General features: G+C 36.0%; 2 protein-coding genes and 1 long non-coding RNA gene across 5 annotated transcripts in view; 1 reads left to right on the forward strand and 2 right to left on the reverse strand.

The window, feature by feature from the left end:
- Positions 1 to 14,907, reverse strand: nr1h4 (nuclear receptor subfamily 1, group H, member 4). Of its 3 annotated transcripts, none has more exons than XM_079873655.1 (10): positions 14,591 to 14,902; positions 13,100 to 13,273; positions 10,427 to 10,804; positions 7,380 to 7,520; positions 6,733 to 6,869; positions 6,166 to 6,264; positions 5,812 to 5,911; positions 5,302 to 5,448; positions 2,110 to 2,223; positions 1 to 852 (listed from the first exon to the last, which is right to left on the reverse strand). In XM_079873655.1, the coding sequence occupies exons 2-10, from the start codon at positions 13,194 to 13,196 to the stop codon at positions 614 to 616; spliced, it is 1,452 nt and encodes a 483-aa protein (XP_079729781.1). In that variant the 5' UTR covers positions 13,197 to 13,273; positions 14,591 to 14,902; the 3' UTR covers positions 1 to 613. The 3 variants fall into 3 exon arrangements, with proteins under 3 accessions (XP_079729781.1, XP_079729780.1, XP_079729782.1); XM_079873654.1 differs by having other exon boundaries at positions 13,100 to 13,276; XM_079873656.1 differs by lacking the exon at positions 2,110 to 2,223 and having other exon boundaries at positions 576 to 852; positions 13,100 to 13,276; positions 14,591 to 14,907.
- Positions 10,728 to 20,694, forward strand: LOC307159939. The gene is made up of 3 exons (XR_013821464.1): positions 10,728 to 10,824; positions 10,929 to 11,011; positions 20,618 to 20,694. It is a non-coding gene; the product is annotated as an uncharacterized lncRNA (long non-coding RNA).
- slc17a8 (solute carrier family 17 member 8) overlaps positions 18,833 to 25,829 on the reverse strand; it is a 14,338-nt gene continuing 7,341 nt past the window's right edge. Inside the window, exons 6-12 of the mRNA XM_079873653.1 lie at positions 24,527 to 24,613; positions 24,186 to 24,328; positions 23,936 to 24,085; positions 23,689 to 23,821; positions 22,437 to 22,547; positions 22,054 to 22,181; positions 18,833 to 20,868 (exon numbers count right to left, since the gene is read on the reverse strand). Coding sequence (XP_079729779.1) covers positions 20,524 to 20,868; positions 22,054 to 22,181; positions 22,437 to 22,547; positions 23,689 to 23,821; positions 23,936 to 24,085; positions 24,186 to 24,328; positions 24,527 to 24,613 — 1,097 coding nt within the window. The 3' untranslated portion in view covers positions 18,833 to 20,523. The remainder of the gene's footprint in view (positions 20,869 to 22,053; positions 22,182 to 22,436; positions 22,548 to 23,688; positions 23,822 to 23,935; positions 24,086 to 24,185; positions 24,329 to 24,526; positions 24,614 to 25,829) is intronic.

Below are 25,829 nucleotides of genomic sequence, written 5' to 3' on the forward strand. Positions count from 1 at the left end.
GGGTGAACTTTCATGGTTTTGTGCTCTGCACATGGGTCTGTTGATTTGTCCTCATATATTTGGCCATATAGTGTATCACTGAATCTGTATGTATGAATGTACTCATAATGCTGTTTGTACAGTAGGCTACACAGTGGTAAACACCAACTTCCAGATAAACACATATTTATGCACAAAAGACTGGAAATTTACATGATTTTCAAAATGTGAAAAGAGTGACCACAGGTCAGGAAGTACAGATTTTGAGAACCTTAAAATATTTAGATGAATTACACAATACACAAACAGACATAAAGTGTAAAAAGCCATGCAATCCTCAGATTAAGCAGATTTTAAACAAATCAAGTAGCAAAGGCCAGGTAAACATTTACACAGGTATTACAATATCAAAATGTGTCCCTCAATCTTTTCTTGAAGAGCTGATAATGTCTTCAAATAATTTTTACTTCCTGCTTTACTTGACATTTGGCAATGTATACCGTTTACATTTTATACTTTAACAGTCAAATTCTCTCAAAAGTGTGTAAACTCCTTTATTTGGCAGCTTAGTAAAAGTCTTTGGTATTTATTCTCCATCCACCCATTTTTTCCCCCTGCATTTTCTGTCACAAAGTCACTGAACGTCCCAGATCTCACAGAGGAGGGGGGTGAACTTGTGGTCACTCATGCGCCATGACTCTAGCATTTCGGCGTGGTGGTGGTTGAGGGTGCGAAGCTCAGTTAGACGACCGAGAAGCCTTGCAAAGTGCTGGGGCTCCTGAGGGTGCTGTAGCTTACAGACCTTCCTCAGCACCTCCAACATGGGATCCTGCAGACGCTCCACTGCCTGCTGGTCTTTTACATATGGCCTGTCTGTGGTTAGATAGAACAGTTTCAGTCAAATGGAACACTTTTTTTGTGGCCTTCTAAAGCTTAAAACAATGACAAAAATGTGGTAGCTTCTCTATTGTGAACTTATTAATCATTAACCATTTAACTTATTATTAGAACAGAACAAATTACATAAGAACAAAAAGGGGGTTTTAGATAGTTTAAAGCTACACTGTGTAACTTTTTTAGTTGATTCTTAGCAAAAAACACTTAGTTCTTTCAAAAATATATGTGCTCATTAATGTATAATTACTTCTTTCAAGTTATAAAGTATTCTCGTAAGTTTATAATCTGCCATTGAAAGTACATACGGGTAAGGGGTTCAAATGCCGGTCGCCATGTTGCCCCTCCATCTTGAAACTACATTGGCCAAAGAGGGACATACAAGCTTCGCCTTTCGCGTTTTTACACGCAGTGGCACAGTGACGAATGTGAGAGGGAGATTACTCGCGACTGCCGGCAGATTTGAAATAATAGGGCCACCGTAGGAGTTAAAATGCCTTTGGAATGGGAGGCACTAGAAAGTAATATTTAGTTGGTAGTCATATACAATTTCACCGCTAGATGGGAGTAAATCCTACACAGTGTAGCTTTAAAGGTACAGTAAGCAATTTCTTTGAAACATTGTTGATATTTGAAACACACCACTCCCGTCATTGCTCCGCCCCCCAAAATGCACGAACATACAATGCAAGAGTGGATGTCTCTTTACTATAGCTGAAGAGAAGCAAAATAATGCGAAGATGACGAACGAAAGACAAGGATGAACAAAAAATGAACATACAAAAAGTACACGAGTATTACAAAAAAAATAATTTGTTGTTATTCGGTAGAAGCACACCAGCTCCAGACAAACAATGACACTAAAAACTGTCCTGTAACTATAGCTCACATTACAAAATAGCATCTTGGATCAAAATCAACATATCAGAATGATTTCTAAAGGATAATGTGACTGAAGACTGCTGAGCCATCACAGGAAAAAATTACATTTTTAAAATATATTAAAATAGATTTTTTTTTTTAAATATTTCATAATATTACTGTTTTAACTGTATTTTTGATCAAATAAACACAACCTTGGTGAGCATAAGAGACTTTTTTTTAATCTTACTGTACCCAAACTTTTGCACGATTGTGTTCTTTTATTTTGCTCAAATAAGAAATAAACCAAACTAAACTAATTAATCAGCATTCTGCAACTTTTTATTTAGAACATTAAGTGACCGATCTGCTCACCTGGTGAGAGGATTGTGATGGCAGTAAGTAAAGCATGTTCCTCTTGCATCATCTGCAGCTCCCCAATGCTTTTATAGAAGTTAAACATGGGTGTCATAAACTCTTCAGATATTCCTGAGGAAATAAAGCGATTCATGAAGATACACACCAAGTTTTGCAATCATTTTCTAAATCACTCTATTGAAAGTCCAGCAATGACAACATGAAAACAGCAGTCATTTATTACCTCAGCCACCTGTAACCACTCCAAAACATATTTCTTAGAAGCTATAATTACATTTAAAAATAACCTGCTGAGCCCAATGCGCATATTTACATACTGGCTATTACTAAAGTTAAATGAAGCATGCATTCTTTCACGTGGCACTAATCATACCTCCATAAATTTTAATTAATTAAACTTCAATAAATAAATCTGAGTCACACTTTTAAGTATTCAGTTGTAAAACTGTCTTTGTTGCAGTACAAAATGTATTTGTTTTATAAATGGCCTGTTTCATTCTGGGGCCTCAGGGTGGCAGTGTTGCCTATATTTAAAAGCAACAGTGAGTGTCCTATGGATTTATTGAATCACACGATTTCAGAATCCACCCATCCATCATTAATAAACATTCATGGCTATTTCATCTTATGCACTATTTAATTACATTTTCTTGTTTTCCCTTTAACAATATGTAATATTCTTAAAACATGATAAATTAAGCAAATTTTTGTAAGATAAGACTTAGCCTAATTGTTTTCAGATATTACATCTTGAATTTACAGTATAAATTTCACTCAAGTTTGGTTTGAATTACTTTAAATGAGATATACTATTTGCCTGTGAGATGAGGCAAAGACAATAATTTAAAATACATTTTTAAAGGGTTAGGTCACCCAAAAAAGAAAATTCTGTCACTACCTTCATGTCGTTCCAAACCCGTAAGACTTTCGTTCATCTTCGGAACACAAATGAAGATATTTTTTATGAAATCTGAGCGATTTCTGTCCCTCCATTGACGGTCTATATGTTCTGAACATGAGGCTGAGTAATTAATGACAGAATTTTAATTTTTGGGTGAACTAAACCTTTAAAAGATATATTAATATCTTCTGAAGTTAAAAGATTAAGGCCCGGTTTCACAGACAGGGCTTAGACTAAGCCAGGATTAGACCATAGATCAATTAGTACATTTAAGTAATTTTTATAAACATGCTTAGAAAAAAAACATTACCGATGTGCATCTTAAAACTAAAAAGGCACTGATATATATATATCAGTCAGTGCAAGTTTATTTCAGTGGAAACAGCTCAGACTTACATTTTAGTCTAGGACTAGTCTTAAGCCCTGTCTGTGAAACCAGGGGTATATCTCTAATTTAAGCTGTTTGATTAGATTTATTCTTTAAATGAGATTTAAAAAAAACTATTTGTCAGTGGGGTATAAGAAAAATAAAATTAATTTAAATTCCATTCTTAAAATAAATTTTCATATCTTTTATAAAAAATGTATATTGTTAAATGGAAATGTATATATTTTGACAAAAACTAGAAATAAGATCATCAAGGGTCGTGACCTTGTTGCTTTGTGTTGTCTGTTTGGTCCGAGCTGATCTGAATCTGGCCTCGGATCCCCACAGCTGTGCGTTTCCACATTCAGTGGGATTCTCGGTAACAGCAGTTCATTTGAAGCCTGTATTTGAAGGGCTTTCCTGTGTTTTGTGCGAGGTCTTTGTCTTTAATCATTATCATTGATATAATTATCATACTTTGCTGGCTATACAAGCCGAGAGCTCTTTTCTGATGTAAAGCATTCAGTGTGAAGAGCCGTAAGGGTTTGCTACAGACCGACCAATCAGGGAAACCCGACACACCGAAGACGCACTGATGCAGCTGGGACATTAAAAACATGACTTAACAATTCAGCTTACCAAAATGTTAATATTAAAGAAAAACAGTGCTGGAGTGTAACGAACTTTTCAAAAACTCAGTATAAACAAACAGTCGCCACCCGCCTCGAGAGATGAAATGATCACAGCACGCAGACTCCTTTCTCAGTTTCGTTCATTTCCCTTCAGATGAAAGGATAACCTTTGTCATAACTTTCCAAAAAAAGAGAGCAAAAAAAAAAAAACACTGACACTGACGCACTTCACGCTAGAGAAATGTCAGAGGCGCTGAGAGCCAGATAGTAGGACAATAGGCCTCTCGATGTTTAGATAGAGAACAATAGTCTCTTTAGACAGTGCATCTATTTTTCCCCCGCTGGCCTTTTGCGTGAATATTCCCAAGCCCATGCTGGAGGACTCAAAAGGGTGTACACCACTCTGCATTCATCTGTCTGTTCAGAAATATCACTAACTGGACGGATCGTTACAGCTTTTCAAATACTGAGAGGCTGAAAGCAACCATCTTTGAAATAAAGGTGATTCAGCGTGGAGTAAACATGGGGCAACAATAAAGGGATAGTTCACCCAAAAATGAACATTCTGTCATTTACTCACCTTCAAGTTATTCCAAACCTGTATGAGTTTCTTTATTCTGCTGAACACAAAAATATATATTTAGAAGAATATGGGTAACCAAACAGTTGATGAGCCCCATTGACTTCCATAGTAGGAACAAAAATACTATGGTAGTCAATGGGGCATGAAATCTGCTTGGTCTTCCTTTGTGTCCAGCAGAACAAAGACATGTATACAGGTTTGAAACTATTTGAGGATGAGTAAACAATGACAGAATTTGTATTTTTGGGTGAACTATCCCTTTAAGATGCTTTTAAGAGAGAGAATTGATTGTGCATCCTACTGTAACACAACCAAGTGTTCTACACAATTCGATGTGATATAAAGCAGAAGATATGATATTCACTAGCAACATGCTGTATGAGGGCTTTCCTCTTTATGCTGTTCCTGGCAGTCATCCAGTGCTTAGACTTCTGTGAAACCGAAACCAGTTGGACTTTTAGTGTCCTTTTACACGTGTAACATACACCACGCGATTATCAATGGCAAATTTCCTGAGGTTATTTAGGGCGGACAGATACATTATTAATATAACTTGCCCATTGAACTTTATGAACTTTGTTCTGGGCTTTAAGAGGCTCAACAAGTATGAAACCCAATCCCAGTGTCATGATTCCTTTGAACACTCCATAGAAGCAGTTCATGAATCATGCTGTAAATTATGCTGCAATCCAAATAATGAGCTTACCGCTCCTTCTGATCCTGTCCTCCAGCACCTCTGTGTGTCCGTTGGGCAGTTTCTTGGTGAAAACCTGGGCCGAACGCAGGAACATCGCCTCTACGGCGGAACCTTTCAATAAAGCGATCTGATCTTCATGATCCAGAGATTGAAAACCTGTTCAGAAAACAAGAACCTGAGTATGTTTGCTTGGAACTGGTGGAGTTTATTGCAACCTCTTCATAGGACATCAGTGTAATATAAAAAGTGTCACATGACCTTATCTTGACCTATGTGATCTTGTTTTTGTTTTTTTTCAAACAATTTGTATAGAAACTACTATACACTGTAAAGAAATGATATGATCAATAAGTTATGACAACATGTGTTTTTACATTGCTATTTATAAGTTATACAAGATTCAACTCATTTTTCTAAAAGTCATAATATTGAAGTTGAAATTACTTAAACATCCAAGTTGATTGTACTTAAACATTTAAGGCAGCAACTCTAGAATTCTAGAATTAGAAATAACAGTACCTGGTATGTTTTTTGTGAACTCAACCAGCACCTGGACGTGACTAGTTGCCATTTCGGTCAGTAGAAGGAAGTTTTCTTCTGTGTTAAATTGCTCTTGTAGCTATGGACATTAGAAGGGGGAAAAAATATCAGTATGCAAATAAGCCACTGTTTTGTGACATTGGGGTGGCAATAACCTTGGTTATATAATGATTTAACAGAGATAAGAAAAGGCAAAGTTGTTTACTGATTTTAACAGTAGCATTTGAATGCTTTGTACATTAATGAATCATAAAAAGATTAAAGAATGTGATCTAAAATAAGATAAGTAAGGGCGTAAGGTTGATGGTTTTTTTTTATTTCCAGAAGACATACCAGTTTTTTTGCCATATCCTGGGGGATGCGATGTTTGTTGTGAGCGTCAACTATATAACTTATTAAAGCCTGCTGGTCTTGGCTCAGTTCTATATTTTCCTGAAATGAGAAAATGTGGCAAAAAGTCAAAATGTATAAACCTTTTGGATCAGGAGAATTCAGATACGTGGACTAAAGAATAAAGTTTAGTGGTGTCAATTTTTTGGTGGTGTCACTGTCAACTAACCAACGTTTGATCCTGCACAGCCATTTTACAACCCTTCATCATATAATCTTTCAGAAGTAACCGTATGTGGGCAAAAGTGAGAAGAATGATATTTTGTCTCCATAGTCAAGAGAATCATTGAGGTTGCCCTTTAACCTTTTATAGCACTTCAATAAAAGTTGCCATAGAACAACCTTAACTTTAGTTTGCAATTATACCTGAAAAGTTATATTATAACAAGCATGGCATCAAGGAAACTGTATCTCAAAAACTAAAGTTGAACGAATCAAAAAGTGACATTTGTTTTTCTAGAAACTCACAACTGATTATAATAATAACCCAATCAGTACCTGCGCTCTTACCTGTGAGGGTTTTGTGGTAGATACAACCTGTTTAGCATCTCTACTATCACCAACATCATCCCCTATACTTTCGTCAGATGAGGCTTTTGTGTTTTTCCTCAGTCTTTTGGATTTGCACTGGATTTCGGTTAACAAGCCTGAGGATGCAAATACAAAAGAGATGCATAAACTAGATTGACATACTGGATACAAGCAATCTGTTTCTTATCAAGTTTTATGAACAATAACTTTTGAACGACAGACTCTGTTGCATGCTAATTCAAAATAATGATTCTAGGTAACAATTCAATATTTTCATCCATGCTATTCATGTGAAACTTTTCTATACAGGTGGAGCTGGGGAATGTGGAGGGTTTCTGAAAGCACACTGCAACTGCTACAGCAAATTTATTTGAAGGTTCAGCACGTGAGCTCATTGGCTACTGATACAGCAGGAACCAATCAGCTGTGCCCTACAAAAAATGATGTGATTATGAGCAGGTTGAGTTAGGACCTATTAGCCTGCGCCATCTAGAGTTTCAAGACAGAACTTTATATTTATTGAAAATGTTTTACAGATCAAAGTGTCTCATCTGATTTCACATTATTGCGTGACTTTCATGCTGACGAGGAACAAAGTTTACAAAGTTTGCAGTGCTTTTACTCACATTCTGCGAGCATGCCCATCTCTTTGCACTTCCTGAGTCGACACTCTTGGCATTTCCTGCGCATGTACATATCCATCTCACAGTTTCCTCCACTCTTACACTTATATACAGCATTCTTTGTGATACTCCTTCTGAAGAAACCTTAGAAGAAATACCATTGCATCAATAACAGAGTTATGGACGTCTTCCTTTTTCAATAATTATTTTCAATAATTGTTTGATGTTTTCTTTTTGCTTATTTTATTATTATTATTAATATTACTATTGTTACGAAGTTATTATTTAGAAAAAAATTACATTTTGTTATTTGCATTTAGCATTGTTTTTTGTATTGCACACCTATAGAACAGACCTGAAATCCATTTTGGGGTCACAATTTATCCCCTAAAATCCACTGTTTTATTAAATATGTATTTTTTTTTTTTTTCACCCATCATACTATCAGTTGTCTGACATACAGATGGCAAGAATATACATACAAAAGCTTTCAGGTGCAAAATTCATTGCTAAATAATTATTTAGCTCTATAACCATTCTCTTATTCTGAAAACTATAGTAAAAATACTAGAAGACAAAGTGGCGTCAAGCCTAGACTATTAGCAGAGACAAGAAGGTCAATTTGTAAACACAGATCAAGGAATAGGTTCATTGCAGCCCAGTACATGTAACGTATATGGTGTAATGTTTAAGACATTACGTTCAGTACTGTAATACCGATACTCCTGGATGCTTGATTTCCAGTTCTAGGCAGCAGACAAACATGTGCAGTTGTTTTTGGAACAGGTAATTATTCCAGCATGAGCCCATGAGCACAATGACACACATTAACTTTGCATGGCGGCGTGTGGCTCTGGTTGCCTACATCATTATTCAGCAGAAAGCTGAGAGGGAACCCAATCCAAACTGAACGTGAAGGTGCAAACCCAGCCAACCCTATGGGACTCGGGACACATAGCCCAGAATCTGCCCTTTGGGCATTGTCCATGCACAGGTGGAATTACACTTGCAGTCATTCAGCCAATGATTTTCCAAAGAGCTAAAATTGGCGCATGCATGGGCTATACATGTCATGTATTACGTCCTTCATAAGTTATGTAGCCATGGCTACACTGTAAGACTAGGCACACTGCAATATGAAGGTTTAAAGAGGTCACAGAACAAAGGGTGCAACTGCACGTTATATATCAAATAAAATAAAAAAATGGCAAAGCTATGTTTGACCTTAAAGTTTATGTGTAATTTATATGTCTCTTGCATGAAATAATATAGCGAAAATAATTCTTTTCAAAACAGCTTTCCATTATGTCTTCTTTGAGTGAGGCAAATAGACCCGCTCCAAACTCACACCATTGGTTGAGCCAATGTTGCTATGTCAGGCTGGATTATAAATATATTTTTTTAAAAAAAATTGCCAATGATGACACCTTTCTTTGTTCAAAATTAACAAAACGTCATACATTTTTATTGCAAAACATGTTTTAACCTGATTTACTATGGTGAACCTATTATAGGTTTTTTGTTTTGTTTTGTTTTGTTACCAGTCGGGGTCGTTTTCGCGGGAAATTGCGTAGGCCTTCGTCACTCGAGTGTGCGTTTGTCCTATCCGGTGTCCCAGCTACTTTCTAGGTAAGTTATCACAACCAGCTAACCAAACCAAAAAGGTTGACATGGAGTAGCTAAATCTTAAACCTCAGGGGAATCACCAGAGACAGTATAAGAAGGGAATCACCCGTTTAAAACAACAACAACAACCTCCGAACAGAGCCTGCTGGCAAAAAGAGAATGAGTCAGAGCTCGTAATAAAACGAACAACAATTGGCTCGGCTTTTCGGAAATGGCGAGAACTGAGTTGAAATGTTGTAAAAGCGAGAGATTGTGTTTTTATTACTCAACAGGCAAGTATAGGAATTTTATTGAACAGATAAATTTGACATATGTAACAGATTGTGGAGCATTATCTGTGAAGCGTCATTTCATTGGGTTACTGTAGCAATGTGCTGGAATTTATTTTCAAGGAAGCAAGTTAACGTTACCGTGTCTATTTCTAAACTGGTTATGTCTCTAAAGCTTGGTAGTAAATGTTTTATGAGCTGTAGGATAATCTTTATCTATTATAGTTATGAGAAAGAACCATCTGCACAGTCACACAGCTGAAGCATAACCAAAACACTGTTCTTTCGCAAAATACAGTTTTGTTTTTTAACCGCTAGAGGCCAAAAGTTACATAGTGTAAATTAAAAAAAAAGATGCAATCCAATAATAGGCTAATAGCTATACAGCAACTCTAACACCATATTAACATTTCAACATATTTAAATGATTCATATTTATATAAAAACTATTAGCCTACTGAGAAAATCATAAATCATAATCTTCATGTTGTCATATGAACAACCTGTAACTATACTGATCTCAGTGTAGCCTTTATAGTTAAGCCTGGGTGTCAAACTCAGTCCATGGAGGGTCACAGCCCTGCAGAGTTTAGCCTAAACCTCAATTAAACACACCTGATACAGCTAATCAAGTCCTTCAGGATCATTTGAAAAACAGTGCGCGGAAATGTAGTCCGATCCGATTCCCGAAAGTAGCCTATAATTCATATGCTGGTTCTTTTTAGTCAAGCAAAACCATACACCACAACCAGTCTTGTCAGGTTCCTGAACTAATGACTAAGCATATTTTGGAGAATCAAAAACTAGTGTAGTCCGATTCCTGATAATAATAATCTAATGAATCGGTTCTTTTTAGTGAATCAAACACAAACGGCTTACACAGGGGTGTCAAACTCAGTTCCTGGAGGGCCACAGTCCTTCATAGTTTAGTTCCAACCTTGCTCCAACACACACAAAAGAACCAGCATAAAAGATTCATTAGTTTGGCAATCGAGCTGTCTGATTCATTCAGTAGTGGTGTTCCGTGGATGTGGGAGAACCATTAACAGAACCGTGGAACCGAATATGAATAAGAACTAAGAACGTTTCCCAGCCCTGTGAAAAGCTTGAGCGTGCCAAATAACGGCTGCACAATAAAAGTAAAATGGGATTCACCTTTACATCCTTCACATGTGAGTGCATTGTAGTGATACCCTGATGCTGTATCTCCACAGACAACACACAGTTCTTCGCCTTTGCTCCTTCCGGAGTGGGCTGCGTGTCGGGACCTTTTACACGCAGTCGGGACTACAGGGCAAGACTCGTCGAGCTCATTATCAAAGCTGCCTTCCAACGGCCCTTTCCTCATCTCAAACACATTGGATGTAGAGTACCACTCCTCCCCACTGTACTGTGAGTAGCAATGCTGATTGGAGTAGTATGATGGTGATGACATGGAGGGCTCCACCGAGGTGTACTGCATGCTGGGATAGCTGGTGAAGGGCATGACCTCCTGGTCATGTAGCAAAGGACTGTTCTGCTCTGCCAGAATATCTGAGGAGAAGATGGCAAGAGTGAGTAGTGCTTGTCAGTTTACATGTGTCATGGAGAAGCAAAGATCAGGTTAACCTTACTGATTTAGCCCAGCACAAAGTGCTAATAGTTCTTATGCCAACAGGACGATTAGTGAAACTACAACACACTGAGGTACTGTTACCTTGCAGACACCCTCAGAGCCATTAAAATCTCCACTACTGATAAGTGAGTATTAAAAACATAACCAGCCTCTATCTAAATAGTAGCAGGAGATTTTGTGACACGTACTGTACATAATACAGAAGTCGAACACACCCAGAAATAAAACAAGAAATCATTAACCAAGATCTTTTTTTTTATATACACAAGATCACTGTCTGAGTGTTTCGATTATATATTTTTAATATTTTTTTGATAACAATTTTGGTTTGTTGATATTTGATAATTGATAATTGTCACTTTTGTGGGTAGTGGGTTTAAAAGCATTCACTTGTCTTGCAGACTTTTTCGGCTCTGTTAATAAACAAGACAAGTAGGGATGCAAGATATATCAGCCACCATATTGGTATCAGCTGATATATGTTTATTATATAATATAATATATTAAATATATTAAAATATTAAATATTATATATAAAAAATCTGGCCGATATATTAAAGCCGATAAATAGTGGATTATTTCCTTCAGATGTGCACTGTTTACCATAATGGTTTTGAATTGCTTGAAATATAATTGGAGTCACTTAAAAAAATACAGTTAAGTGCAATACGCAGCGCAAATCTGTCATATAGGCTACATACAATTGTAATGAGAACATTATAATTGTGTGCTTGAGACCAAAAATTTATCGGCCAAGATATCGTTTATTGGTATAGGCCACAATTTTCATATTGGTGCATCCTTAAAGACAAGTAACACTTTATGCATGTACACAAACGGATACAAAAGCGCTGAGCCAATGCATTAGTTTCCACTCCAAGGGAATATTTTATATATTATATAATATATTCATTTCAAATATCTAGTCAGCATAAATTGAAAACTCACCCTATCCATTTTCTAAACTAAGTTTAGTCATCTTATTCTGATTGATTCATCATTACATATGTTTAATATTTCTTTTTAATTTTAGCTTGTAATTGTTCATTTTTCCATTGAAACGACAGACTTCTCTGATGTTGTATGCCGTATTTCTCCAATTATTTTGTATAAGCCCCGCCCATTTCTTACAATCAACTACAAGCTCGCATACAGATCTGTCTCCATCCAATCAACAACCGAACCGATGGATACAATCGAGTCCCCGGCCTACCTTTTTTTCATGTTCGATAATTAACACAGAAGAACAGATTTGTTGCTACTTCTGTTACATTGCGGCTTTAAACCGCATTTGTTATTATTTAGGTTAGTTGCTGTAAACATGTTGACTTTAATTAACTTGCTTAGCAAGATTTTCTTCACATTGACCATAAAAGAAGACACTTTATGCTAATAACCAATACAGTGCCTCATGTGGCAGCATTGAGAATTTTACAAGCACTCTCTTTTACGTATTGCGCTATAAATTGTGGTCTGAACAATTTCAGAACACAATGATGCTGGAAATAAAGTTAGAATAGTGTCTAAAAATGTTGCTTGCATTAAATATGTTTCAAGACTAGCTCAGTCATCAGGTCATCTGCTCTTTTTCTTTTTTATATTCATAACAAATATGAAAAAACATTTATGCCCAAATGTAGTTCAGTTTCTAAAAAAAATTGCAACCTGCATGGCAATTCAATAACTTTCAAGTAAAAAGCCATCTAAAAATTTGTACAATATTCATAACACAATATATTATGAGCACTGTGTCAGTATCATGAGTGGTACCGACCTGAACCCTTCTCCTGAACCATGGCCATTTCAGTGCGACCCAGTAAGGGTACTGATGATCATTAGCTGTATCGATTCCTAACCATCCAACTATATTCCTTCAACTCCTCAGCATGTGTCTTTGTGTCTCTTTTCACAAAGTATTACTGTTCCTGAACACTCGAAATCCTCAGAAGTGCTAGTGTGAACAAAGGTTGCTATAGTTGCTCATTAACCTGACAGTCACAGTTCCCGGTCTCATAACAGGTAGGATCGATCTAGTTTTATAAATGTCATAGGACAAAACATGCTGACGCGTGGTGGTAAAATTAAAGGTGACAGTTTCACTTTTTTGCTTCTGCTAATAACAGATATTTGCTTAGTTTTATTACATCACCCATGGCAAAATATATAGGATTAGCTAAACATAAGAAAGAAATCAGTGTGAATTTCCTACTCACCAAAAAAGTGTGAGCCCTCTGATAGAGGGAATGCATCGCTGGTTGGGATCTGTAAAGGTCCCACCACATTGACGTCATGGCCCACCCACTCATTCATTCAGAAGCCTGTGTGTTGAGTCTTGGTGTCCAAAGATCCCTCAGTTCAGAATGGAAATGATGGGGTTAATCCTGTTTCTTCTAGACAAATGGAGGAAGTGATTTCTTTACTTGCATATGGAGGAAGGTTTTATTGCAAATTAAGGTATTGACGCAATCTAGTAAAACACTTTACATAAATTGTTACACTTTGGTTTAGGTGCAATATTCAGGACAAAAAACAGTGATTAACCTTTTATACTACAGCAATATCATTCAGATTTCATTCAGGTTCCCTTGTGAAACCATTCAGGAGGACAATGTCCTGTTAATCTTATGGTTGTAACTGTTAGAAGTAATTTCAGATATGCAGGACATAATTATCGTGTTTTTTTTTTTTTTTTTCAATGGGAAATGCTAGAAATAATTGCATTGACCTTTGCACCAGTTCCAGCTCTGGTCATGTTATTTAGCACACCTGAACAATCTGGCACTAAATTTCATGATGTCTGCTTTTTCCATGTTTTTCAATAGCTAAATTACCTATCGTCGTCTTTTGGATTATTCACTCTATGTTTTGATAGCACAGCACAATATTTCATCCAGTAATCTATAGGCCAGGTTAGACCAGGCAACTATATCATTTTTATAAAAACTTAGTGTTTATAAAAACCTTTTATAATCTTGACAGGTAGAGAGGGATCCATTTAGTGTTCACCTACCTTATGTGGCTGAAATTAAATCTATATTAGATTAATGTTCAGAAGTTTTACTACATCGGGACTTTAAATGAGGTTTTAATTACTTTAACTTTCAGCACTATGAAATTAGGTTTTAATTACTTTACTTCACAGTGCTACTACTTTAAGAAACCATAAACTTGTCCAGGAAGGAAAATGTTGCATGTGCTTAAAATTTCTTAAAATATCAAAATTAGCATTTCTTTTGAAACTGTATAAAGCAATTCTAGCACCATTCCTTTGAAAACATTGGAGGTAACACACCATCTTACGCCCAGCAGCAATGCTCTTTTTCCATCAACAGTGCCGTTTTATGATGTTCACGCCTTTCTTGTAAATAATACAAGATGAAACTGGTTCTTTTAAGAAAAGTAACAGTGTTGTGATTTAGGATATGTGGACAAGGCCACAGTGTCACAAGCTACTATTAGACCAGGCCTCACCCATTAGCGATATTGATTAATACATCAGTCACAACAACCAGTTTCCCATTTTTATATGCAATTAATCCAATCTATAATTTCCCATGAGCTTACCTGCTCATACACACGGAGGGTCTCATAACATAGTGCAATTTCAAATCAGTAAATCTCTTCACCCACCCGCACCAAAAGTTATATAAGCTATCAAAGCTGATTTATTTTAGTAACAAAAATCAGAAATGTTATTTTCTTACCTATTGCTTTAACAGACGCTGTGTGCTCTGTGGTCCCGTTTTGATATTCAAAGCCATCAGTATTTGGGAAGAGGCATCAAGATTTGTGTGTAACTAGACAGTTCTCGGATGGGGTCATGGGGAAAAGGGACAGTGGTTATTAATTAAACGATCTCTCTGTTTCTCCTCATGAGTAGTAGCAGTCCCTCCCTCTCCCATGTGCTCCAAACTTTGGCTGACAGGCCTACAAACGCAGCATTACCTCCTTAATAGTGAGAGATAACCCGTCCAGCACACCCTTCTTCCCAACACATTCCCCAGTGATGCACCCCCACATACCGCTCATGTAAACACAATTATTACTGAATAACGCCAGTCTCTCATGCAATTCAAAGCATTTGGATAGAAGCACATCAGCTCTATTTTGGCTCATGACTGAAAACTTTGATATCCGATACTTGTCTTCGAATTATAAGCTTGATCTTTGATGGTTTGGTTCAAAATTATGCATTGCAATTTGGTCAAATTACATATTACATGAAGAGAACAGTAGACTACTTCAGGGTCTGATGAATTGCTCAATGACCAATTATACTGCAACTTGGCTCATGATGTTCTAAACGGGCATGATGACACATTTGGCAACACATGGCAGGCTGACACTTGTGTCAATTGCTGGAAATAAACTTTAGACGATCTGTTTCACTGCGCTTCTCTAAGACCGTTCCATACTATACACTGAAATGCACATTTACTAGAAACGTTTGCATCATTTGTGTTCCTAACTTTGAGATTATTAGAATGTTTTCAATCTTCCAAGGAATTTTTAGAAATACTCCATATACAGTACTTCATTAATCAAAATTCATAAAAAAACTATAATTTTCGAAAACATTAAATTGGATTACATTTCTAAAATGTTTTGCATTTTTTTGTATTATGTTGGGTCCTCTAAATAAATGAATAAAAATAATTGATTTGACAAAAAAATAAATACTTTGCTACTTGAATGCAACAAAAATTTAAAAACTGTTTGCAGAACCCCCAATATATTTCTCGAAATAAATAAAAATATTTTAAATGAAAAAAATTTAGACAATCACCACAATACACTGTAAAAAGACGTCGTAAATAAAACTATTAAAGTATGTTTTATAAATGTCACGTTAAATTCAATGTGTTATTTGCCGTTATTTTACTAGCAATTTAATACTAATACTAGCAGTTCAAATAGTTTCAAATTAAATCCTTCATCATTTTTTTTGTGTACAAATGCATAGATAGTGTACTCTTCGAAAAAAAGTTTCAATGTGGTAAAACCCAAGGGATCTCAATTTTAAAGAACACTTTATGCCAAAAAATGCATAATACTTTCATGTTGTTATTTAAATTTTATCTGATAAAGTATGTTTACACGCTGTTTAATTCATAAAATATAATTACGGTTAAAAATGAATTAAAGCTAAATTAATTCATTAAAAGTAAGTCCATAAAATGATGGAAACCCTTAAAAGGCTCTATATATGAAGCGCCTGACAGAAACCCTATAAGGTTCTATATAAAACCAAGAGTGTAGAATTTCTTCTCTATGCCGTGACATTTAGGTGAGTCACACCCCACTTGTGAGGTGTAATTTGACCAAAACGTGATGAAGTCCTGCATCTCGGTATAATTGCAAATGTATCTAAAAACAAGCTCTTAATCATTTACCGGCTGTTGCTCCATCCAGAGAGGGCCCTTCTGAGTCAACAGACAGCACTCTGAAATAAACAAAACCTTTGCCATAGGCTGGCAGTCGTTCTGAGCATGGAGGGTGGGGGAGGTATGGATGGCCTTGTGTGAAGGACACGCTCATGGCACCATTTAAATATCTTTTAACGCTATCATCAAACACTATTTTGTGAGTCACGCGGCACACACAACAGTCCATTTTAACAGATTTAAATGCACTTTTTTAAATGAAATTTCACATCAAAAATACTTTTTGCTGTCTTATTGAGGTGTCCAAGTGAATGTAGCGAGCGCTTATTCTTTCTCTATGTATGTAGTTTGATAAATCTAAGCCAAAGCAAACTAAAAGGTCTGAAATGCAAGAATGTGCTATCTCTAATACATTGTGAGTAATTACAGCTTTGGTACAATAATGTAGAGTAGCTATCACCTAAAGCCCCTTTATGTTTGACATCTGATAGTTAATCTCAAATAAAAAGTGCTTACTGTTTTAGAACCGCACATCAAATCATAAAAGGTAGATGTAGAGATAAGACCATCAAACAGTACTACAAACCAGTGAGAGGCTGCATATCAGCATGTTAAACATGAGCTGTCAAGGTCTGTGGCGCAAAAAATGCCATTACACACCATAACAAGGTCCACAACCTTGAACTTTCCCAAGATTTACCCAAAAAAGACCTGTTAGCATGTAGTAGTATAGTCAACCAAGCACATCAAATGATGGTGCATTGAATTACTGAAAACACACATTGCTGAAGTGTCACTTTACTCTTATCTATTCTTTAGGCTGTGCTGGAACTAGAGATTCAAGAAGTTGAATCTTGAGGGCTGAATAACAAAGTTTCCACATACGGTTTACGTTTGATTATGGTGGCACTGTTATTTGCACATTTTATGGTGGCAGTTACATTAAAAGTTTTTCTTTAATGTTCTTAAACTGGATAAAATAAAATTTGCATTAGGGATTTCATTGAATTTTCTTTTTATAAAACATGGCAACCCATCAGGGTTATTTAGTGTATCCATACAATTATTAAAAACATTTTTATTTAGTGAAATAAAGCTGAAATTAAATAAAATATAAATATTTAAATAAAAAAATGTAAATAGACAAAAATGTTTAAAAGAAATAGTAAACTAATTTTACTAACTAAATAAAAAACTGAAATTAAATACTAAATAAACCTTTTACAATTATAATTCAATATTAATAAAAACTATTATAGTACATAAATAATATTCTAAAATAAACCCATCAAAGGAGAACACTCTTTTCAGTAGACTACATTTGTTTGTTTATTTTTTACTTGTATTAATTGAGAGTAAACTTTTTTTATATATTTTTTTATATTTATTTAATCTTTTGGACTAATTATGAAACATACTGTATACTATATACAATACTGTATATACGCTTTTTTTTACGCTCTGCAGTTTTCTGTGAATGTCAGTACAAATCCTATTTTTGTGCATATCCGATTGAAATCAGATCCGATTTAGCAAGTGTGAACGGCCAAAAATGCATGAAACGCATTCAAATGTCTATCTCTGATCGAATTTTGCGTTGTTTAGGTGACTTTCTCACACCAAGTAAAACGTAAACGTCAGACGTTGTTATAGGAAACATGCTGAAAGTTGCTGCAGAAACAAGGTTGTGTCGTTGCAAAGTGCCAGACAAGCAAAAAATGACAATATAATGGAGACCTGTTTTGAAACCGGTGGAGACGACAGCACAGAATAAAGCCGCACCTTCCAACCTCCTACTGTTCTGCTGCTGCCGCCTCAAGACGCAGTAGTCCAGCTATTGTCATGTTGTTAATAAGACAACATCTATTGCAAACCCCTCTATGTTGCTGTTGTGGTCTTACCAACCTACCAACTCGACGTCATTGCCATAGAAACCAATGCAGATATTCCGGAAAACGGAAGAGCAGCATGGACACACAAATCGGATCTAAACAGTCGCGATACACAATGATTTAGATTGGATACCCAAATAAGCAGATTTGGACTGGCAGTGTGAACGTAGCCAAAGTGTCATTTTAACGCCCCAGTAAAGAGATTATTAAAAAATAATATTTGTTGCCAAGTAGTTCACGAAGCTTTGGGTGGTCAGACTAATTTGTTGTGTACACTGTAAAATGCTGCTGTGAGTGCGAACATGTGTTTAAGAATAGCGATAATGCGAAGGATGTTTACTCCCACATGACAGAAACCAGGAAAGTTCTGTTAGCTCCCAACAAAGACAAAGTGAGCTAATTTAAGAATCCCAGTGTAAACAAGCTGTTTGAAAAGCATCCATTTTCTCTGAGAAAGAACATGGCGTGAGTTAGAAGTCTCGGTTACGTGTACTTCGATTTCTTTTGTTCCACACTCAACTCATTAATAGAGTAAGATGCTGTTTAAAGAAGAGCAACCGCTGCTGTAATGTAATGTGCCAAACAGAATGAATTATGCATGTAATCTGAGCCATATTAAAATGGCATTATTTTCCATCACATATAATTGAATTAAAGTAAAAGATCAATTGAAAGCATTTTTTTATTCTCCTCCAAATAAACACTTAAAGAGACATCAGTTACAATGATGCAATGGTAAAGTGCACATTTCAAACAATCATCTTAACATCCATGTAAGCGATGAAATGTCTTTTCATAACCGGTATTGTGCAAAAAAAAAAAAGGTGGGGGAAAATCAGGCACATTGCGGATTTTATTTTATTTTTTTAATGAAATCCATATTCAATTTAATAAGTTCTTCAGTACTAAAATGGTTAATTTCTACATATTCAACCACACATAAACTTCATCCATGCTCTCCCACCTAAACATATGTAAACGATAAACTGAACAATGAGATATTAATGGTGGTCATACTGCATTTTTCAAAGTCATTCCACTAAATACACATCCCTTTTCAGACCAACTTTCAGGATAATACAAGGAACGATATTTTCTGAGAAGTGTTAATCAAAACTAGCAAAAAGGTTTGTGGAGGCTGCACAACTGCATGCAAGAAAAGCCATGGAAAAATGTTTAACCTGCTTATGAACTATACGTCTGCTTTGTTTGCATAGCTGACAAATAAAAAAGAACTGATGCATTTTTTGCTGTCAGCCTTATAATACAGTAGATATAAAAAGCCTTTGGAACAAAATTAAGATTTACTGTAAAATTAAGTTTAATTTATTCTGGCATGGTCTAGTTTACCGTAAAGCTTTTCAATGCATGTGTTTGCTCTTTGTTCTGTTTCCAGACTAAATTACAGTATCCTCAAAAGTATTTGGACACTTAAGCCAGACTTAATATATGAATGTCATTGCATAGGTACAAAAAATATCAAATCTAGTGGCACTTATTTTAGAAATGTTTAGAAATATAGCACAAGCACACTTTTTAAACCAACGATTCACAAAAAGTTATATAAATACAATTAGGACTATCTGCAAATAACAGTGAAATCCGTTTTGAGAAAGTTCTAGAATTATTTGATAGCAGATGCCACGGTTTGATATTTATTATTTAATGCAGAGGCATTCAGACATTTTTAAGCGTCACTTTAATATCCACGTTTTGGGACCACTATATATAGACTACATTTTAAATATCTGTTTTCTGTTTTAATATATATATTAAAATGTAATTTATTCATTCAAAGCAGCCATTACTCCAGTCTTCAGTGTCACATGATCCTTCAGAAATCCTTCTAATTTCATTTTAATCATTCTAATCCTTCAGAAATCATTCTTAAAACATGATCCTTCATTCCTTGTGGAAACCGTAATACGTTTTTCAGGATTCTTCAATGAAAAGAAAGCATTTATATGAAAACTGAAATCTTCTGTAACATTATAAATGTCTTTACTGTCACTTTTGATCAATTTAATGCATCCTTGCTGGATAAATATTCATTTCTTTCAAAAAAAGACAAACTTTAGAATGACAGTGTAGACTCCAGTTGAAACTTTCTTCACGGCTACAAATCTCCATCATGTCAAATTATCTACTCGGATCTGTCTCATGTGACTCTTCCTTCAGGTTCTACAGCAGGGTGAAATAATTAAGGAAGCCATCCAAAATATTTCTTCACAACTCAAATCTACTGTTGTGTCGAACGTCAAGTGAAATGCTGTAGCCCCTGGTTGGGGTTATTTCTGCAGTTGCTTAAATAAATACTCCTACACCTCACCATTCAGTCTTGGGCGTTCGATAACCAAAATGTCATTGCTGGTTCTGATATTCCCCATTTTCATAATGATTTGATCCGTGATCTTCTTCTTCAGCTTGCATGGTCACGCCTCTCTTCTTCTTCCAGCCTTGCCTGCGGCCTGCAGAGTTCTCTGTTGTTCCGTAGGTCTTCTGCTTGGTCGCCAGGACACTGTCGCTGCTGGGTTCGGTCTCGTCAGCCAGCTCATCTTCCCCGATGATGCCGCATTTCTCATCACTAGTGCTCTCAGGATCAGCCCAGTCCTGCTTCTCACCAGAGGCAAAGATGGCATAGAAGATCACGCCAGTGTAATGCACCATGGACGCGATCATAAACACGTGCTGCCACTCCAGGCGAGTCTGTTGAAGACAGAAATGTAATGAGGATATGCAGTATATTATATACACGTGCAATATGCTTAATATTGCTCAATAAACTTGTTTGCTCTGTAGTTTATGAATCACAACTTTTGGGGATTGAACCTAAAACCTTCTGGTTACTTAACGAGTTTTATTAATAACTTTACTACACTGTAGAAAAGTGAGAATGTGCGGTTGTTACCTTAAAGTATAATTTCTACCTGATCTGATCAATGAAATATATTTTTGCTGGTTGATTTTATTATATTCCTTTTTTCTTTTCTTACATTAATGAATTGAATGAAACCAAAACATTTTTACAGTTGCGGTACACTATAGATCAGTGGTTCTCAACCTTTTTGACTCAAATGCCCCTTGTTATCCAACATATATTATTTAATATTTAAGTATTTATAATATTTAAAGGCTCCCTGATATACAGGCTATTTCCGGTATTTCTGCCATAAATTATGACAGATTTTTTTTTTTATTAACAAATGAGTATATATGTATTTCAGTTTAAATAACCACAATTCATTTAGAGAATTTTCAAGAACCATGTTCTTCAATAAAAAAAAATGAATTACAAAAACAGTTATTGGGATTTTTTTTCTTTTGTATTTATTATTTTCATTATATTATAATACTAGATTACACTTTATTTTAAGGTGTCTTTGTTACACTAATTATTTAAATAATATTAAGTAACTACATGTACTTACTATAGGGTTAGGATTAGGGTTTGATTTGGTTTGGGGTTAGTTGCATGTAATTATGCAGAATTTACAATTATTACTATAGTAACTGCATGTAACGTAACGATGCCACTGTAAAATAAAGTGTTACCTAATACTATATAAGAAATACATTCCAATTTACATATTTTAGTTTGGATTAGAGATAAATTATTTTAATATATTAATAACAATTATTAATTGAAATACTTTTTTACTTGAGGCACCCTTGGAAGTTTACTGAGGCCCCCTAGTGGGCCCCGGCCGACGAGTTGAGCAATACTGCTATAAATATTCATGTAATGTATTTAAATACCCAGGAATATTCACACACTCAAAAATGCCCTTTATCTAATATAAGGAAAAAGACATGTTGCGTGAGCTTGTATCTCTTAGGTTAGAAAAATAATACATATGGTTCTCTATGCACAAGGATAATCTGATTTAGTACCTTGTGTTTAGTAAGTGCTCCGACAATGAGGGGGCAAACCATGCCAGACAGGGTGCCTACTCCATTAGAGATGCCCATAAGAATACTGGCATAGCGAGGAGCAATGTCCAGATGGTTTACATTGAATCCTGTGTTGTAAAACAGAAATACATTTCACATATTTAGATCTTCTCCTGTGTAATTTCAGAAACGAATATTGCAGGTTGCATCATCATGCACTTTATACTCTGATGTTCTTCTCCTATAACTGAGCAACAAAGAAACATTCAAGAAAAAAAATATGTTATCATATTTTGAAGGAAAGGCTAGAATCAAACAAAGCAAAACGGCAAAGGGTGATGTTGATTGACACTCTGGTGACTGACACCCGTCTCATGAGTCACCTGATATCGCAAATCCACTGAAGCCCACTGCCAGGATGAGGAATGAGATGGCCACTGCACGTGTGTGTGAGAACCCGACCACCAGCAGCAACGTGGCCTCCATGCCAAAACCTATGGATGATGGCATAAGTCAGATCAGTGTGTCTTTATATCTGTTCTCGTTCCTTCTTAATCCTCGTTCGCGTTTTAATCGCAAAAATGCATTCTGTGTGAATAGCCTCAGGGATAGTTCGCCCAAAAATGAAAATTCTGTCGTAATTTACTCACCCTCAATTTGTTCCAAACCTGTATGAATTTCTTTCTTCTGAAGAAGATGTTTTGAAGAATATCGATAACCAAACAGTTGATGGGCCCCATTGACTTCCATAGTATTTTTTTCCTATACTATGGAAGTCAATGGGGTCCATCAACTGTTACCCATATTCTTCAAAATATCAACTTTTGTGTTCAACAGAAGAACGAACTTCATACAGGTTTGGAACTACTTGAGGGTGAGTAAATTACAACTGAATTTAAATTTTTTGGGTGACCCTAAACACTATGAAGTTTAACCTTTAAAACGAGACTTTAAAAGCAATAACGCGTTACGTGTGAACTGCTCCTGTTTTTTTTTTTTTACATGTAAATGTGTGTATTTTTATACTTTCTCTTATCCCAATAAAATATGCATACACTCTTAAAAATAAAGGTTCCAAAAGGTGGACTTCACAGTAATGCCATAGAAGAACAAACCATTTTGGTTATCCCAAAGAACCTTTCAGTTATCAATTCTTAAAAGAACCATTTTTTCTTAATGTGAAGGACATTTGGTAACACTTTATTGTGATGGTCCCCTTTAGACATTCTGTTGATTATAAGAACTTTGCACCTAAATGTCAACTATAAGTTTACTAAGTACTAGTAAACTGTCTGCTTAATATCTGCTAACACTTTATTTTTATGCTCCCCCAACAGACATTATACTAAGTAACTTTGCAAGTACATGCCAATTTATTCTTCTAACCCTTAACCCCTTATTCTACTAACTCTAATCATTCCCCTAAAAGTCTACTAATACTCAAGGTGGAACGTTATGTACAGTCAAGAGAATATCTAAAAGGGACCCTGTTTGTAATCAAACATTTTTCCACTGTGTAATGGAAAAGTTTCATGGATGTTAAAGGTTCTTCATGAAACCATAAGTGTATGTGTAAGTGAATTCTCAACCAATGGTGTGAGTTTGGGGCGGGGCTTCATGGAGAGCTTAGCATACCTCCACAGTTCATGATTTTTCGCACGTTTGTAGTAGAGAGGATTTTCCGACTCCTCAGGAAGTCAGCCAGCTGACCTCCTATGGGCACAATGATCGTCATCACCATGTGCGGCACCGCTGACAAAAGGCCCACCTGAAACAGTCCAACATCAATTAGTTAGCCTATTACTAGAGGGAACTGTACTGCAAAGGACTGTTCATTTAAATCACTGATATTTCTGTACGTATAAATCACATAACAGCTCACTTTGCTAATGGGGAACCCGAAGACCTCTTCAAAGTACGCTGGCTGACTAATAAGCAGGAGGTAGAAGGTCCAACTGCGGCAGAAGTTTGCCACAATGATGGCGTAGACAGGCATAGATGTAAAAAATTTACGCCAAGGAGTTTTAAATTTCTACAAAGAGAATATTTGAATAAATATATGGGGAAAAACCTCCTTCTCTGTATAAAAATGTGCTTGTTGTACCAAATGCATGACAAAGACTTAGAACTACCTCAGTAGAACTCATTAAATTGGCTCCTTCCCCAATAGAGGCCTCTATATATGTTCTTTCTTCTTCACTGATGGTGGGATGTATCGCTGGACTATTATAAGCCAGCAGGAGCCAGAAGATATACCATATAATGCCAAACACACCTGGATATGAGCACATAACCACATATCACTTATGTATCACACACTTGATCTTTGAATGTCACATTATCACACTGTCCACTAAATGTAGTAAATGTACATATTATCAGGGAAATCAATCTAAATCATTGGAGTCATCGCTTATTTTTGGTGTATAAATCATTCTTTATCAATACATTTCAAAAGCTTATCCTAACTCACCATATATATAGAAGACAGAGGGCCAGCCCACATACTGCACTAATATCCCAGCCAGTGGCATGGCTATCACAGCTCCTGCATAAGATCCTGTCAACCAGAACACACACACACACACACACACACAAGTGTAATTAAGAAAGTTCAATTAAAAGGGAGGACATTAATCAACCTGTAATATTCTCCTCGCATGACAGTTCAATCATTTAAAGCCATTGCGGGGGTTTCCTTTTAGATGACAGAGGAAAACCGAGTGGTTCCAGATTTGGTTTTGTACATTTTTACTAGGGATGCACTGATAATATTCTGGTATTATAATACTGATAACCAATAAGTCTTTATATTTGAAAGCCGATAACCGATATATTGGCCGATAAATTTAAATCCAAATTATTATATAATATTTGAGAGCCTGATTACAAAAACAAAAGTCTCACCATTAAAAGCCATGTCTCAAGCACACAATTATAATGTTCTCATTATAATTTTATGTAGCCTATATGACAGACTTGCGCTGCACTTAACTGTATTTTCCTTTTTTAAAGTGATTTCAAGCATATTTCAAGCAATTCAAAACCATCATGGTGAACAGTGCGCATCTGAAGTGTCTTAGCTGAAGGAAATCTATTATTTATCGGCTTTAATATATCGGCCAGATTTTCTTAGGCCTGTAACAGTAACATTAAAAACAAACCGATACCCATATGGTGGCCGATATATCGTTCATCCCTAATTTTTACTGTAATAAATTTTACATTTAGCTTCAGATTCTCATAAATTTGAGGAAACTTTGTAGCGATAAATGTCCGAAAGCATTCAAGTCCTTAGGAGGAACAGATCTGCATGTGCAACAACTTCACACCTCCGTGCAACACGTGCCTCTGCCTGAAGCAGCACAGCTGCAGGAAATGAGATTTTAATGAAAAGGTGCCTTAATGTATATTTTATTACTGGGATGCACTTGTAAACCTTCCTGTTTGGCGCAAGAGAGGATTCTCGAGTGAGCTTTTGAACATAGAAGAGGACACTGCTTAATTTGTGTCATCAGGAGAAAGCCTCTTAAACATACAGAAGGTGAAGCTGTGTACGGATCTTAATTTAGTTGTCATGTCAAGAGCTGTTTGAAGCAGAGGTTGTCATGGCACCTGTTTATTGTCGGAAGATGGCTATTTGAATGCATTTTAAGGGGCAATGAGCATTGGAATATAGACCCTCAGTTGGCTCTGATACTGGTCAACTGGACTGTGAGCAGTCTTGAGTGTTTACTTCTAATGCAGAAACAGGTACCCCAGGTTTTAGTGGGGGG

The sequence above is a fragment of the Squalius cephalus genome (assembly GCF_949319135.1).
Source record: "Squalius cephalus genome assembly, chromosome: 6".
NCBI lineage: Eukaryota > Metazoa > Chordata > Actinopteri > Cypriniformes > Leuciscidae > Squalius > Squalius cephalus.

Bases quoted from the DNA above. Each gene is read 5' to 3' on its own strand.
- nr1h4 (XM_079873655.1), bottom strand. From the start codon at position 13,196: ATGAATGAGTGGGTGGGCCATGACGTCAATGTGGTGGGACCTTTACAG. The intron at 7,521-10,426 runs GTGAATCCCATT...ATTTCTTCTAAG, and splicing joins CACATGTGAAGGATGTAAAG to GTTTCTTCAGAAGGAGTATC. The intron at 6,870-7,379 runs GTGAGTAAAAGC...TTGCATCCTCAG, and splicing joins GATGGGCATGCTCGCAGAAT to GCTTGTTAACCGAAATCCAG.